The sequence below is a fragment of the Vidua macroura genome, chromosome 5, assembly GCF_024509145.1.
Source record: "Vidua macroura isolate BioBank_ID:100142 chromosome 5, ASM2450914v1, whole genome shotgun sequence".
In the NCBI taxonomy this organism is placed as follows: domain Eukaryota; kingdom Metazoa; phylum Chordata; class Aves; order Passeriformes; family Viduidae; genus Vidua; species Vidua macroura.
The window spans coordinates 29,802,964-29,816,551 of record NC_071575.1 but is presented as its reverse complement, the minus strand read 5'-3'; the positions used below and the strand labels follow the sequence as shown (position 1 = coordinate 29,816,551).

General features: G+C 46.6%; 1 protein-coding gene across 2 annotated transcripts in view; it reads left to right on the top strand.

Annotated features, from left to right (window-relative positions):
* Positions 1-13,339, top strand: part of ITPR2 (inositol 1,4,5-trisphosphate receptor type 2) — a 242,810-nt gene extending 229,471 nt beyond the window's left edge. The window contains exons 56-57 of one of the 2 annotated variants that reach the window (XM_053978468.1): positions 9,003-9,164; positions 10,393-13,339. In XM_053978468.1, the coding sequence (XP_053834443.1) occupies positions 9,003-9,164; positions 10,393-10,479 (249 nt within the window). In that variant the 3' untranslated portion in view covers positions 10,480-13,339. Of the gene's footprint in view, positions 1-8,288; positions 8,335-9,002; positions 9,165-10,392 lie in introns of those variants that run through there. The other variant, XM_053978469.1, reaches the window with a different exon arrangement.
* The last annotated feature ends 249 nt before the right edge of the window (positions 13,340-13,588 follow it).

Genomic DNA, 13,588 nt, shown 5'->3' with positions numbered 1-13,588 from the left:
AAGGTCAAGTCCTGAGACTCTGAAAAACGAGTCTCCAGCTGAGTCTTTGTATTTCCCAAAGATTCTGTTACACCAAATTGAAGCTAAAGCCAGGAAATGGACAGTACTTGCAAAATGCAAGGTGACAGGACCAGAGAATTAAAGCTAAATGTGAAAAAATTCCCAAAACATACATTTTCAACAAATATGTTCCTGAATCCTGTGCTTCAAAAGCTAGGAAGCAGAGGTCATGGCTTGGAGTTTACCATGGAGTTAGACTCTGATCCATTGGATCAAACCAGCAGGCACATTGACAAAAGCAGGTCCAAGTTTGTGGTGTCCTCACCAGCTGGATGGTACATATGTGTCTAAGGAGGAGACATCATCTGTGGCCTGGTACTGCAGGGGATGTTTCCATTGCAGTGGGATTCGTGCCACTGGCTTTTGTCTGGAATTCAGCATCTGGAGTGTGCTGCTGGCGTGTTTTGTGAAGGAAAATCAATATTAAAAGAGGAATGGGAGAAGTGGGGGGGCCTCAGCTTGCTGGTGCAAGTGGTGTGGGAGTGGGAAAGGCAAGGGACTGGGGAGGCATTGGAATTCTGGTTACTCTAAACAAAGCCAATGGGAAGCAGCGATGCCGCTGCCGGGTTCGGCGGGGTCCTGGCCCACAAACCAAGCATGAACTCACTGAAATGCTGTGGGGAGCAGCAGGGGAAGCAGAGGAGGGAGGAACAGGTTAGAGTTGAAGGCATGTTGGTGGCGGAGCTGGGGCTGAACGGGCAGCTCGGCCCCTCTGCTGTGCCAGGGCTGCCCCGGGTGGTGCTGGGGGAGCTGAGCCTGTGGGGCTCCACAGCAGCATCCCGGGCACTCCCAGCTGGGAGGGCACAGACAGAGACCTGCCACATTCCCCTGTACATAGGCTGCCCTGGCATTGTGCTGAGCTTCCCACACCAAGACAGCTGGAACTGAACCAGAGCCTCCCAGGCTGCCATTACAAGGTCCTTTCTTTAAGGACATGTGCTCTTACTGTCAGAATATTGAAACCATACCCACGTGAACAAAGTTAGTAAGCCAGTGATTCATTGCTGTTTCAAACCTCTATCTAGCCACAGTAAATTTCTGCTCAGTAGTGACAGCCTGTGTCCACATGCAGGCTATGATTTACAGTTCTGTGTTTTGTATCAACAACATCTGTTTAACAAAAGAAGGGGGAAAAAAAGCCAAGAACATCTATCTTCTAACCTCTGTACCAGATGTTTTGTTACACACGAGATCCAGGAATTATATCAGAAATAATTTAATTATTTTAAATTAATGATCTGAAGTGTTTTTCCTAAAGCATGTCTCGTAACCACTAACAACATGAAAACATAGGAATGTGGAAAAATAAACTCACGTTTCACACAAATTTCTAATTGTATCTATTTTAAAGGGTGCAAATATTATGGACCAAATCCTAGCTTTTGATGGTAGTGTTGGGATTCTTGAAGATTTGCACAGGACAATATCAATTATCAGGGTTATGAGAGAAATAAGGTGGCAGAGAGCAACTGATACAGCAGAAGAAAGCAACAGCTCAGAAATGTGCCATGGGGAAGGGACGACACCAGAATCAAATGTGTCTTCAAGGAGAGCAGCGCTGGGGTGGGACACAAGCTGAGGCTCTCCAAGCACACAGGAGCTGTACCCTGGCTCTCTCATGAGTCCCCTGTGGTCGCTACACTCCTGCAGATCCCTGGGTTCCACCTGGACAGTGCCTGGAATGTGCCATCTCAGAGACAAAGCTGCTTAGTTTGGTTTCTGCTTGCCACCTTCCGGGGCAGAGTTGCTGAAGTGGGATCCCTCCCCTTGTGGCTGCTCTCTGGCTGCTGCAGCCCGGGTCAGGGTGGCCTTTTCCTCTTACAGACATGCTGTGATTCACAGACCTGCACGTGGCTTGCCCACAACAGCAGTTGTGTGCAGAGAGCACATTCAAACTTATGGAAAAAAACACTTTTGTGATAGTTTCCATCTTTTGGAGATAAATGCAAGGTCCCTTAGGTGTGTTTGATAAGCAGAAATATTGTGGTGTTTGTCCTTTACAGAGTTTCAATTTGAGTGTCTAAACTACCCCATAGAGCATTAGAGAAAATTCTTTGCAATTTGGGGTTTATTATCATTCCTCACCGTAATTTTTGCAGGGGTATATACATAAGTGGGAATGCTGATACAGAAACACTGAGACATTTATAACTGCCTGGCCTGGATATCAGGCTTGAAGAACTCAACAATTACTTAGAATTACGGTGATAGATTCTGTTGCAGCCCTTGCAAACATTCAGGCAAGTTAAAATGAAAGTAAATGCATCAATGACACTGCTAAAACAGACAGTGGATCTGTGTTGTGGTTTCAGCCTTCTTTCAGGGGGTAACAGGTTTTTCTGTTTCTCTGTGAGCAGTGGGAGCTGTAGCATGTATCAATCCAGTGCAGACCCAGCCAAACCTATTAGTTTTCCTGTTGCATAAATATTTATCTGTAATTGCCAAGGTTTATTTTTATTTTCTTTGAATTACTGTTCTGGATGCATATAGATGCATAACAGTTTCTAATTTCCCTCCCTATATTCTTGTACAGCACAGATTGCTTATCAAATACAGTCTTAACATTAAAGTGTCAAACAGGATTTGTAGAAAGCTATTTAGGTTTGTAGTTTAGGATGAACGATTATCAAATTGTGGATTAGCTGAATCATGCACTGAACCAAATTATTATTGTCTGTGATTAAATCACAAAGTGGTTATTGCCCTGTGTCATCTAAAGCACACGATAGCTTAAATCTTGAAAATCCCTTTTTAAGGTGAATCTAGGAGCTACATAATGCTGGACTTTCAGGACCAGACTGTGTCCCTAGACATAAAAATAATAGCTTTCAAAAGGTCATTTGGACTGATCCCTCTCCGCTTATATGGGCAGAGGGAGCACACTGGGAAGGGAATGGATGGGTTTATTTGCATTTCAGACATACAGAATAGTTCTCACTAAATAGATCTCTTTGTACCCAGCACTAAAGTATTTATTCAAGGTGCTGGCCCAGAAAAGGGGAATGAACTGTTCCTTCTTGTGCCTGAAAGGGCAGGGGCTGCCTGCTGGAGAGCAGTGATGCCCAGTTTGTTTGCCCTCATGCTGAGAGCACAGAGGACGGGCAGTGCCACTCCTCAGCCCTGGAGGCCACAGGATGACCAGCAGGGTCTCTCCTCAGCACCAGTGCAGCAGAATTTTACCACCCAAAAGGGGCACTTGAGGGGCTACAGTCTCTCTAAAGAGGCTCAGTCTTCCTAAAGCTGTAGGAGCCTTTTTGGGGGGCTGGAGCTGTGGTTGCTGCCTGCCCACAAAGATGTGTTCCAGGACAGCCCAGCACAGCACATGAAGGTGCCGGCAGCAAACCTTCCTGGTGATTGATGTCCACGTTCCTCTTGTGCACTCTTCAGCGACCACCTAGCTGAGGAGCAAGAGGGCTTCCAGCACCCCTGTTTTCTCAGCCTTGCTGTTAGGACACAGCCCTCCTGATGACAGCCTCGCTGAGTCACCGAGGAGAGAAGGATCCTTGCAGAACTGTGGGCTGGGAGACACAGAGGCCGCTCCCCTGCCCTGGCGCATGCAGCAGGATAGGTCACAGCCCAGGAGGAGTCATGAGCAGTAATCACCACTTTTCCTGGTGAACAGATAGGAGGGAAGTCCTGAAAGGGCTTGTTTTCATGTTGCAACAAGGGGTCACGGGATGGAAAGGGCTGAGAGTCACTGCATTAGAGTGTGCTGGAGAAATGAGTCTGGCACGGCTGACAGCGGCGTGGCCCTCGCAGCCCGTGGCAGTAGCACCAGCTGAAAGTCTGCATTAGGCTGCCTTTGCTCCTCTACTTCATCCCCCTTGTCCTACTCTTTGACCTATTTTCTCTCACTGTTATCTAGTAATCTATTTTTTAAAGGCTGAGCCCAGTCTTTCCTGCTGGTTGCAGCTGATCCATCTCGCTGCTAGCCTATGAAACCAGCACCTCCTAAAGAAACATCCCTCTGCCAATTACTCCGAAGGCATGGATTCAGCTCAGCGTGAGAGCTTCATTGAAGCCAGTTGGCTGTGCCAACAGGACAGGGATGGCTCAAGAGAGGCTTTGTACAAAGTATAGAAACTCTCAGTAGATTTCTTCAGTCTTTCCTTCATCCATGCTCAGCTGGACCCAGCAAAATCAGAAAGATGGCAATATTTTACCGAAGGGAGGACTTATCCCACAGCTCTGCCATCCCCCTGGAAAGCCCACAGAAGGGAAGGAGAGAGTTGCACAGAAAACTGCAGGAGGCAGACACAGACTTCTGCTCTGAGCCTGCCTCTCCGAGATGGGTTTGAGGTTTTCCAGTGAGCTCAAGGAGCAAATCCTCTAAGCCCTGTGATTTCTCAGGCATGTGCCCTCGCCATGGGCACCTCGAGTACGTGCACCTAGAGCACTTGCACAGAGGTCTGGCCCTGGGGGAGCTGTGCCTGTGGCTGGAGCCCCGCCAGCCGAGGGGGAGGACGGAGGGAGCGAGCGCGCTGGATCACCTCACCAAATGTCTGCTATGCTTGTGTGCAGTCTCTCTGGCCTGCAGCCTTTTGGCTCGCCCCACCTGCCTTTTTTCCCTTTTTTTTCCCTTTCCCCAGCTGAACTGGCAGAGAGGAGGTTGCAGCTCCTTTCTGTCCCTGCAGCTTTCCTGTCTGGCTGACGCTGTGCCCTGGACACAGATGTCTGCTTAAATATGGATCCTGTGAGGCACAAGTTACGCTTGCGGGAAGAGTGTGGAGCAGGAAGATGCTGTGATCTGTAGGTGGGCTGTGAATTGCTGCCGTCCTGTGCAAGAATGAAATAACAATATGGAATAACAATAACAACATACTGCCTTGAACAGTGGTTGTTTAAAAAGAAGATTTCGCTACATTTTCACAATTAATTATTTATCCAAGCAGCTACTTCCTTTAAAAGCATCCCGTCCACATAGCTCACCCTCTGTGAGCTCATTAATGCTCAAGCTGTGTCACCTCAGGCTAACCTGGTGGCTGTTGATTGAGTCCCGTGACAGCTGTTTGCAGAGGTTTGCCCTGCTCCCTGCCAGCAGCCTGCCTTCCTCCTCCAAATTGCCTCTCCATTCCAGGCAGGGTTCAAATTTCTGAGTGAACACTATCCTGGGCAAAATGGTTGGATTTCTAAGAGTAATAGGTAAGGCATGACAGATAACATCCTGCACGCCCCCAGGAGTGCTCCTGCATGTTACAGCTTGAAGGTATTGGTCAAGGTGAGCCCTGCACCAAGCACAGAAACATTTAAGTCCCAGAACAAATGTTTGGGGGTGTACAAACATGTTAATGACCTCCAGTTAATTGGCAAGCAATTACCTTGAAGTAAAAATAGCTTTCCCATTGCTGAGCAGTCACAAGAGTGTGTGTCCCCCTATGAACACCGAAATTTTTGGCCAAGGAGCCTTTTCCAACTTGCCTTCTGGATCCTGGCAGGTCTGTGATCCAAAGTTTGTTGTCCTCAGCACCAACTGCTGTTTGTTTGTGGTAGAGACTCAGCAAACAGAGCTGTCTGCCAAAGCTAATTTTCATGCTGCCCTTTAATAAAGTTCTGCAGTTCATAATACAATGAAAAAGTAAGATCATATTGACTGGCAAAAGTGTGCGGTTCAGCAAGGGAAAGTACCTGCTGTATGCACTATAAAGGAACTATCAGTAAAAGCTAGCTAAGTATTTTTAACCTAAAGACAGCTTGGCAGGCTATAATGTGTCTCCTACCGAATTTCGAATCTTTCTGATCCTTTGCATGAGAAAAATACACAGCTGGACTGATTTAGTCAGATGTGTATTGCAGCTGAGAACCAAGAGGCCTGCACCTAACACAGCTCTTGGGACTCCTAAGTGGGACCTGTGGGCAGATGTTTGACTTGCTGCCTCTCTGCCACCTACAAAAGTCAGCAGCATCTTTTCATGAAGTCTCCAGTCCATGCAAACCATTAGCTTCTCTTAGAACTTGGATCAAGTTCTTGCTTGATTCTCCAGAATACTTTGGGGAAAAAAAGGCCCAGATTTTCCTGATATGTAACCAAACCACACCTGGGTTTCATTCCTGGAAGAGATAGTCACAGCATTTCTAGGAAGGCAATAACTGGGCACACGTGAATGAGCGGAGTCTGTCGCTGAAGTCCCGTAACTCTGGGGCTTGTGGTGGCCGAGATGAGCTGGCACGTGGTGCAGGGTGGTTCCAGCTGCAGAGGCACGTCTGCTCCATGTGCTCCACAGCATCATGTGGCAGCGGGTGAGGTGCTTGCTGCCTGTGCCATCCCTGTCTCCAGCTGCTCCTGGCCATCCCTCTCTCCAGGCAGTGTAATGTCATGTCAAAGAGAAGGGAAGCAGGTGACGCTGGGAGCCTCAGGACAGCCAGGGTGTCTGGCACTTGCACAGATTCCTCTGGATGCTGCAATGTGGTGCAGGGTCAGTCCACAAAAATCTTTCCAAAGCAGACGGAAGTCTCTGCCTTGTGTCCTGGAGGAGTGAGGGAGTGGCAGATGGAAAAAAACAAAACTAGCAAAATGCATTTCACAATCCTGGCAGCAGTACTCAGCAAACAGAGGAGCCACAATGATGGAGTCTCAGATTGCTCTCTCTGTGCAGCCTGGCTTTAGGAACTTTGGCGTTGTTGTGAGGCTTGAAAGGGCTCCTGTTCCCTCCACTGGCTTCTATGGCCTTGCATTTGGTATCTTCAGGTGTTTCAAGCAGGAGGAGCCTGTAATGAGTGCAGATACCAGAGCTTTCCAGGAAACATTCAAGTACAAGTGCAGCTCTGTGCACTGTAGCTGCCTTGAATTAAAGTTCTGTGCCTGTAGTGGCAGACAAATTTGCTGGCAAACATTTTGTAAAAAAAAAAAAAAAAAGAAAAGAAAAAGGCATCAATCCAGAAAGGCACTGTGCACAAACTAAGCTTAGTATAAATGAGTACACCTGTGCTCGACACCAGGCACGTGATGAATGCTCTGCTACATCCTAGCCAAAATAAATTTAAAATAAATATCGGCGTGTACTGGTGGAAGATGAATGCTGGTCTTGTAAGCAGGACTGCATGTGGCAGAAATAGGATCCTCCCACTCCACGTGTCAGCTGGGGATATCCACAGGGAGGGTCACGTGCTCTCCTCTCGAGCTCACCAGCAGAGCTGGTGAAAACAGGTTTTGATTTGAATGAGTTATGACCCATTGAAAATGGCATCATGTGTAACCACAGTAAATTGTCATAATGAGATCACGAGGCTCGAGAAGTGAGCGGCGAGCAAAGAGGCCGCGCTCCACTGGCGCCCACGGCTGCCAGCCTGGGGCTGCAAAATGCAACCCGGGGACACGCTCCTGCTTCCTGGGCATCTTTGGTGATTTAGTGACATGACCAGGGGTTGCACAGCCAGACAAAAACTCATTGGAAGTTTTGAGTTAAAAAGAAGAAAAAAGCTAAAATTCATGCAGCTTTGCATTTAGTCTTTATCCAGAGTAACAGTGGACAAACACAAGTACTGTTAGTGCTGCCATGCTTACTCAGGCTTAACCTGGTTGTTTCTAAATCATGCTGCTGTAGGAGGGGAGGGTTTGGTGTTCAGGACAGAGCACTACAGAGATGAAAGGAAATCCTCCTGGAAGCACAATAAAGCCTTGGTGTATCCCAGGCTCACAGCTCTGCTGGACCAGCCCTCCTGGACCCTGCTCAGGCATGGCCGCCCTTGGGCTGCCCAGCTGTAAATGCTGCAGAATCATCACTGCCTTCTCTACTTTCATAGGAAAAATAGAGGCAAAGTCTAAGACTATGATCAGTTTGATGGACTTAAAACTTTACCAAATACCTGGATAACACAAGTAGCAGAGCTCCTGCCTTCCAGGTGTCTTGTAGGTGGACTATTGGAAAGAGCTCCTTTCCATTCCTCCCGACACAGTGCTATTTGTGTGGGGCCATTCACAGCTCAGGGGACTGGAAGGAACACACGCATTCTGCTTCTCTTCTCAAGTTATCAAGTGCACATGGCCCGCTGCCCGTGAGGCACAGGGGAGAGGTGTGCGCGCTGCCCACTGCAGGACCTGCTCTGTTTCCTTGGTCTCAGGGAAAAGCAGGTTGCTCTCCACGTGGCTGCCACTCCTCCTTGTCTTGCACCCTTCTGTCTCCTCTGTCTGTTAAGCTCTGCACACAAATATCTGTGCCCTTGAGCCATGGAGACAATTCAGGCTCGTGTGGATACGCAGCACTTTCCTGACTCATGTTGTCTGTTTACAGTGGTTTGGTCATGGCTGAATTCATAGCCTGAGTCCATGGATAAAGAAACACCCAGCTCAGTGCTGTTCCATGCAGTGCAGGTTAGCCCTTGGCGCTGGCGTTGTGCTTGCATTTATCCAAGATGCACAGTCTGAACTGCACATTGAAGCCCAAGCTGTTCCCAGGACCCCACATCTCCTGTTATGGGCACCTGGATCCAGGTCCTTCTGCTCTTCCAATAGAAGTGCTTGAGGCTGGTCTGGAAGGCTCTTGTCTTGTTTTCCTGGTGTTGCCTTGCTGACATTGCTGCAAGGACAGCCGAAATAGATGGAGACCAGCCAAGCTGAAGAGACAGAGAAATGTGTCCCTGCATACACTTAAGAGCAAAGCATGGGAGCACTGAGGCTTTCCTTTCCTGGTGTACCAGAGGAGTCTTCCCAGTGGGGGCATTTCTGCCTGCCAGAGCCACAGGTGAATGTGCCAACACTGCCCACACTGCAGCACAGGTGCAGCTGTGGGGAACTCAGATTTTCCAGTTGGTACCTTCTCTGTAGCTAATGAGAACCAAGAATAAAACTGCTCGTTTGAAATACTTCCTGAATTTACTGCTTAAGCTCACTTGCTGTGTGTCATCCACTGAGCAGAAGTCCTTCTGAGCTTTCATTATCTAGTCTCAGCTTAGTAGCCCTGCATAAACCCCTACTAACACACCTTATTTTTCTGATACCCATGTAGGAGAAGAATTTGGACTGGTTCCCTCGGATGAGAGCCATGTCTTTGTTTAGCAATGAAGGCGACAGTGAGCAAAATGAAATCAGGAACCTGCAGGAGAGGCTAGAGTCAACCATGAGCCTTGTAAAACAGCTTTCCAGTCAGCTGGCTGAGCTCAAGGAACAGGTAAGTGCCCTGTGTGGGCAGCAAAGTGAGCACGTGTGGGTGAAGGCGCTGCCTTCCATCAAGTTGCAGTCAGGACAGCGTTACAAAAGAGACCTTTGTCTCAGGAAGGTTTTATCTTTCCCTCCAGCAAGCTTTCTGGGTAGATACACTGATAAGGGTTTGGAGTGAAATTGTACTCTGTTAGCAACAGCAGAGATCAGGTAAGGAGAAAACCCTGAGGGGGAATTAGTCATGCAATGCTCCTGGTGAGTGTGCAAGGACAGAGAGGAAAGTGCAGGAGGGATGAGGGGCTGCATAACCCGGCAGGGAAAGCAATGTAGTGTCAGGAGTAGCTGCATACAGATGGGAGCCTGGAGGGAAAAAAGCCTTCTGTGTCCAGCCCTTGGGTTTTTCCCCCACTGAGAACATCAACAGTGCCCTTGTGAAAACAATTTGCAGAGCCTGTTGCTTTGCTTGTGTCACCCTTGTGCTGGTGCCCCTCCTGCAGCTCCCTCTGCTCTCCCATATGGAGCACAAGCTCCTGGCTCCTCTTAAAGCCCCCCTTAGAGTCCTGCTTCTGCCCAAATTGCCTGCCTGGTGTGTTTGCTCTCCCTTCAGGATTAAAAGGCCAGCTCCTTTTTTTGCTACAGGTGCTGGTCACCTCTGCTTTGCTCATTACAGTTTCAGAAAAGCATCTGTATGAGTTCTTTATGGGAAGCCTTTCAGTGGCATCAATAGAGTTATCTAATTACTCCCCTTCAAAACCCTCCTTAAAACTTTTCCCTGTGAAAAAACCAACAAAGGTTTAGGCTGGATGTGCTGCGACCATTGCTCATTGTGCTTACCCACAACATCCTGGTGGGCTTTTTTTCATCCCCTTCTGGCCGAATCTGTTCTCTCCTGGCTTAAATTTAAACTCTGTGTGGCCGGGGCCATCTTTTAGTTCCGTGATTCTACAGCACCAAGTGCAAACGCTGACCCTCTGCAGGGCTACACAACACAATAGCAGCACAAATAATACTCTGTAAGACCTGCCGGGGCATAAGAATAATGTAAAAATGAGAATAAAATGTCCACACTTTGCAGGAAACAGATCTCCCACTTCAAAGACATCCCTTACTTGTAATTTTCTATGCTGAAGAAAAGAATTCCACTCCCTGTTGTTTTGCTTATATGTATCTTGCTCTGTGACTGCTAAATAATAGTAAAAAAAAAAATCTCAACTTGTCTCTCTGCCTTTCCACCTTAGATGACAGAACAAAGAAAGAATAAGCAGAGGCTGGGCTTTCTTGGATCAAACACACCCCATGTGAATCATCACATGCCACCACCCTGATACCACGGGGAGAAGCTGTGACTAGCCTTTCATCAGTATTCCTGCTTTATTATAGAATAAAAAACTGAGATTGAGAGGAGTGAACAGTGCCTATTGTTACAAAGTTAAAAACAACCAAGTGCCAAGATGTTAAGTGGTTTAGCTCTGGGAACAATTTGTAGCTGTTTTTCATGGTTGAGAGGGACCACAACCTAGAATGTGAGCCATACAAGGGAGCTCGTTTGTATTCCCTGCCTGGCCCGGCTGGGCTGTGCTCGGCTCTGGCTCCAGGGCTGGCTAGGACAGAGGCTGGGACAGAGGCTGGGACAGCGCTTGGCCACATCCTGGGAGCCCCTTTCTCCCTGGAGCGCCAGGAGAAGCGAGCTGAGCAGAAGAAGGAGAGGTGTTTATTGAGGCAAGCACGACAGTCTGGCTTAGAATCAGTAGATCGTCTCTGGCTCACTTGCCAAATAGCAACATTAGTCATATTTACTTGGCATTTACTATTTTTTAATTACTGAAAATATGTCAGTCCATAAGCGGTGATGTTGCTTCAAGTAACTTCTACTAGGAGGGAAAGGGGAGAAGCCTTAAAAGACTGGGGGAAGAAAAAAAAAAAAGGAAAAAAATAGAAAAAGTTGCAAAGAGAAACATTAACGCTTTTGAATTTTAGCTGTCACCATGCAATTTCTTATTTATAACATGGAGCACAATGGATCTACAGCTGTGGGAATGTTATGCACATAATACTGACAACATAACTGGAAGTGATTTCTTTCTCCTGGCTTCAGATGTTCTCGATTAATGTGGCCATGAGGTTTCACATACTGAGGAGTAAAACTGTGTTTTAAATTCAAGTTCCAATGGAGGATTCAGGGGGAAAAAATTATACCTGTAGTTTGAAGCATGTATGGGATTTTATTTAAAAAAAAAAAAAAAAAGCTTAGAAATGTCTTTCTGTACAGAACTGTAATGCTATCATTACCTTCCATAAACTCACCTTTAGCAATAGTTGACTTCAGTAAATAAACACCATATTCTGCCAGCTTTCCTCTGAGCTAAAGATCATGGGTTGATGATTCCGCTTGCCCTTCCCACTTCCAGGGGTTTTGCAGGGAAGCCTGGTGGGGAACAGGGGGGCAACATCAGAGAAGCTCCTTCCAGCTCTCAGCCCTACAAAAGGCAGCATCTAAGTCACCAGTGCAGGTTTCTGCTCTATCCTGTATTTCTTGGGATGGCTTGAAAGCAAAGTTACAGAGTTTCCACAGAGCCCTAGGGGACTCTTGTCTTTTAGGAAAAAAATTGAGGGGCACAAATGGAACTTGTGTCCTCAGTTTGCTTTCATTTTCAGTGGGTTTTGGTTACCAGATTGTCTCACATTTGAAAATGCACTTCTTGTTACATGGAGTCACTTTTTAAACCAAAATATTTTTGCAATGATTTGCCCCTGTAAAATTTTCATTTTGTTATAAAAGCCATTTTGATTGAAAGAAAAAATATTATTGATGTAAATATTTTCCAGTTTCTTCCTGGAGAAATGCTGTTATCCTGGTTAAGGTACTATTCAAACCAACAGGCCTAGGGTAAAGGGAAGGAAGGGATATTTCACTCTCTTTATCCCAAATTCAAACCAGTTCTTGAAGCTACTTTTTTTCTTATTTTTTGAGGCAGTGATGTGGCTGAGATAAAAGTAATATATTTTAGCAATATATTTATCTCTTCTACCACTAAAACATCTCTTGTTGGCTTCAATTGTGTCCTTCAAAAATAGTGTAGAAATCAGAGGTTTGTGTATTTTACTGGAAGAAAATCTTTTTCTGCTGGCCTCAGTCCAGAGGGCACCCTGGCTGTGAGAGGTGATGGCCAAAGGAATTGCCCTCAAACACAAAGTCAGCAGTAAGTTGGTAGAGATTCAGACCCTGTAGCTGTATTAATTCAAATTAGTTCATACAGTTAATCAGATCTACTCACAGCTTCTGTTGCAACAGCAATTTCCTCTTTCTCACAAGTGTATTTCTAAAACACAAAGCACAGTTCAATTATAAGATAAGTTAAACTCTCATTATTTATTGGGGGTGTGTGGTTGGCTAATACTGGAATGGGTTGGCACTTTTCTTGTTTACACTCAGAAAAAGCAGCTGCACATCAGGGGAGGCTTCTGCTGCTGGAGCTGGAAGCACTTGAGGCTGGATGGGTTTGTGTCCTGAGCTCAGGGCTGCAGGTGGGTGCTGCTGGTACTCCCTCTGTCTCACACCCCAGAGCACATCCCCTCCAGCTCAGGAGCCCAGCTCCTGCTCTTCAGAAGGGAGAGTTACAGCATCAAAATCAGAGAACAGGTGCTGGTTCACCTTGGCCACGGTGCCTTTCTGCTTTTCATAGCTTCCCAGAGAGACCACTGTAATCAGTAACAGTAGGTGATGCTACTTGCACAGACTGTAAATATATTTCACTGAGAACTTCAACATCTTTGCTGTTTCTGTCAAAACTTAGGCCCTGCCCTGCTCTCATCCATGTGAGCAATGTGTACACTCACACGTGGTAAGGCAAACAGGAGGCTCCTTGTGTGGATAATGGCTGTAGGGCCAGGCCCCAAGACTTAAAGATTGTGAAATATCCCCATGAATGAGTCTATAACAAAAATCATTGTTTTATACATATATTTATGTGTATATCTTTGTTTAATGCAGCTGGGGCAACCTCTTCCTAGGCAAGTATCATTTACCTTACCTATTTATATGAAATTATTGCAATGGAGTTAAAACATCTAAGAGCTTTAAATGCCTTAGAGACATTTATAAAAAGTTCCTTGACAGTTAAAATCTACTTAAGTAAACGTGTCCATTGCTGCTGAATGTAACTTTTAATAAAGTGTGTCATTTTATATACGTCTGTCTCATTCTTGGTGCTAAGGCTGGGGGGAAATGTGTGTTCTGGTTTGGGAAGAGCAGGGTGGGTGGGGGACCAGGCTGTGGGTGTGCACCCATTCCTTCAGCCCTGAATGGATGGAGGCTGAATGCAGCAAGGAAAGCAAGAATTTGTTTTATTCCAGGCACAGATTGCTCCGTCCAGGATGATGGATCCAGGCATACCGCTTTTCCCGGAGGCTGGGTGGCAGCTGGGTGTAGGATTT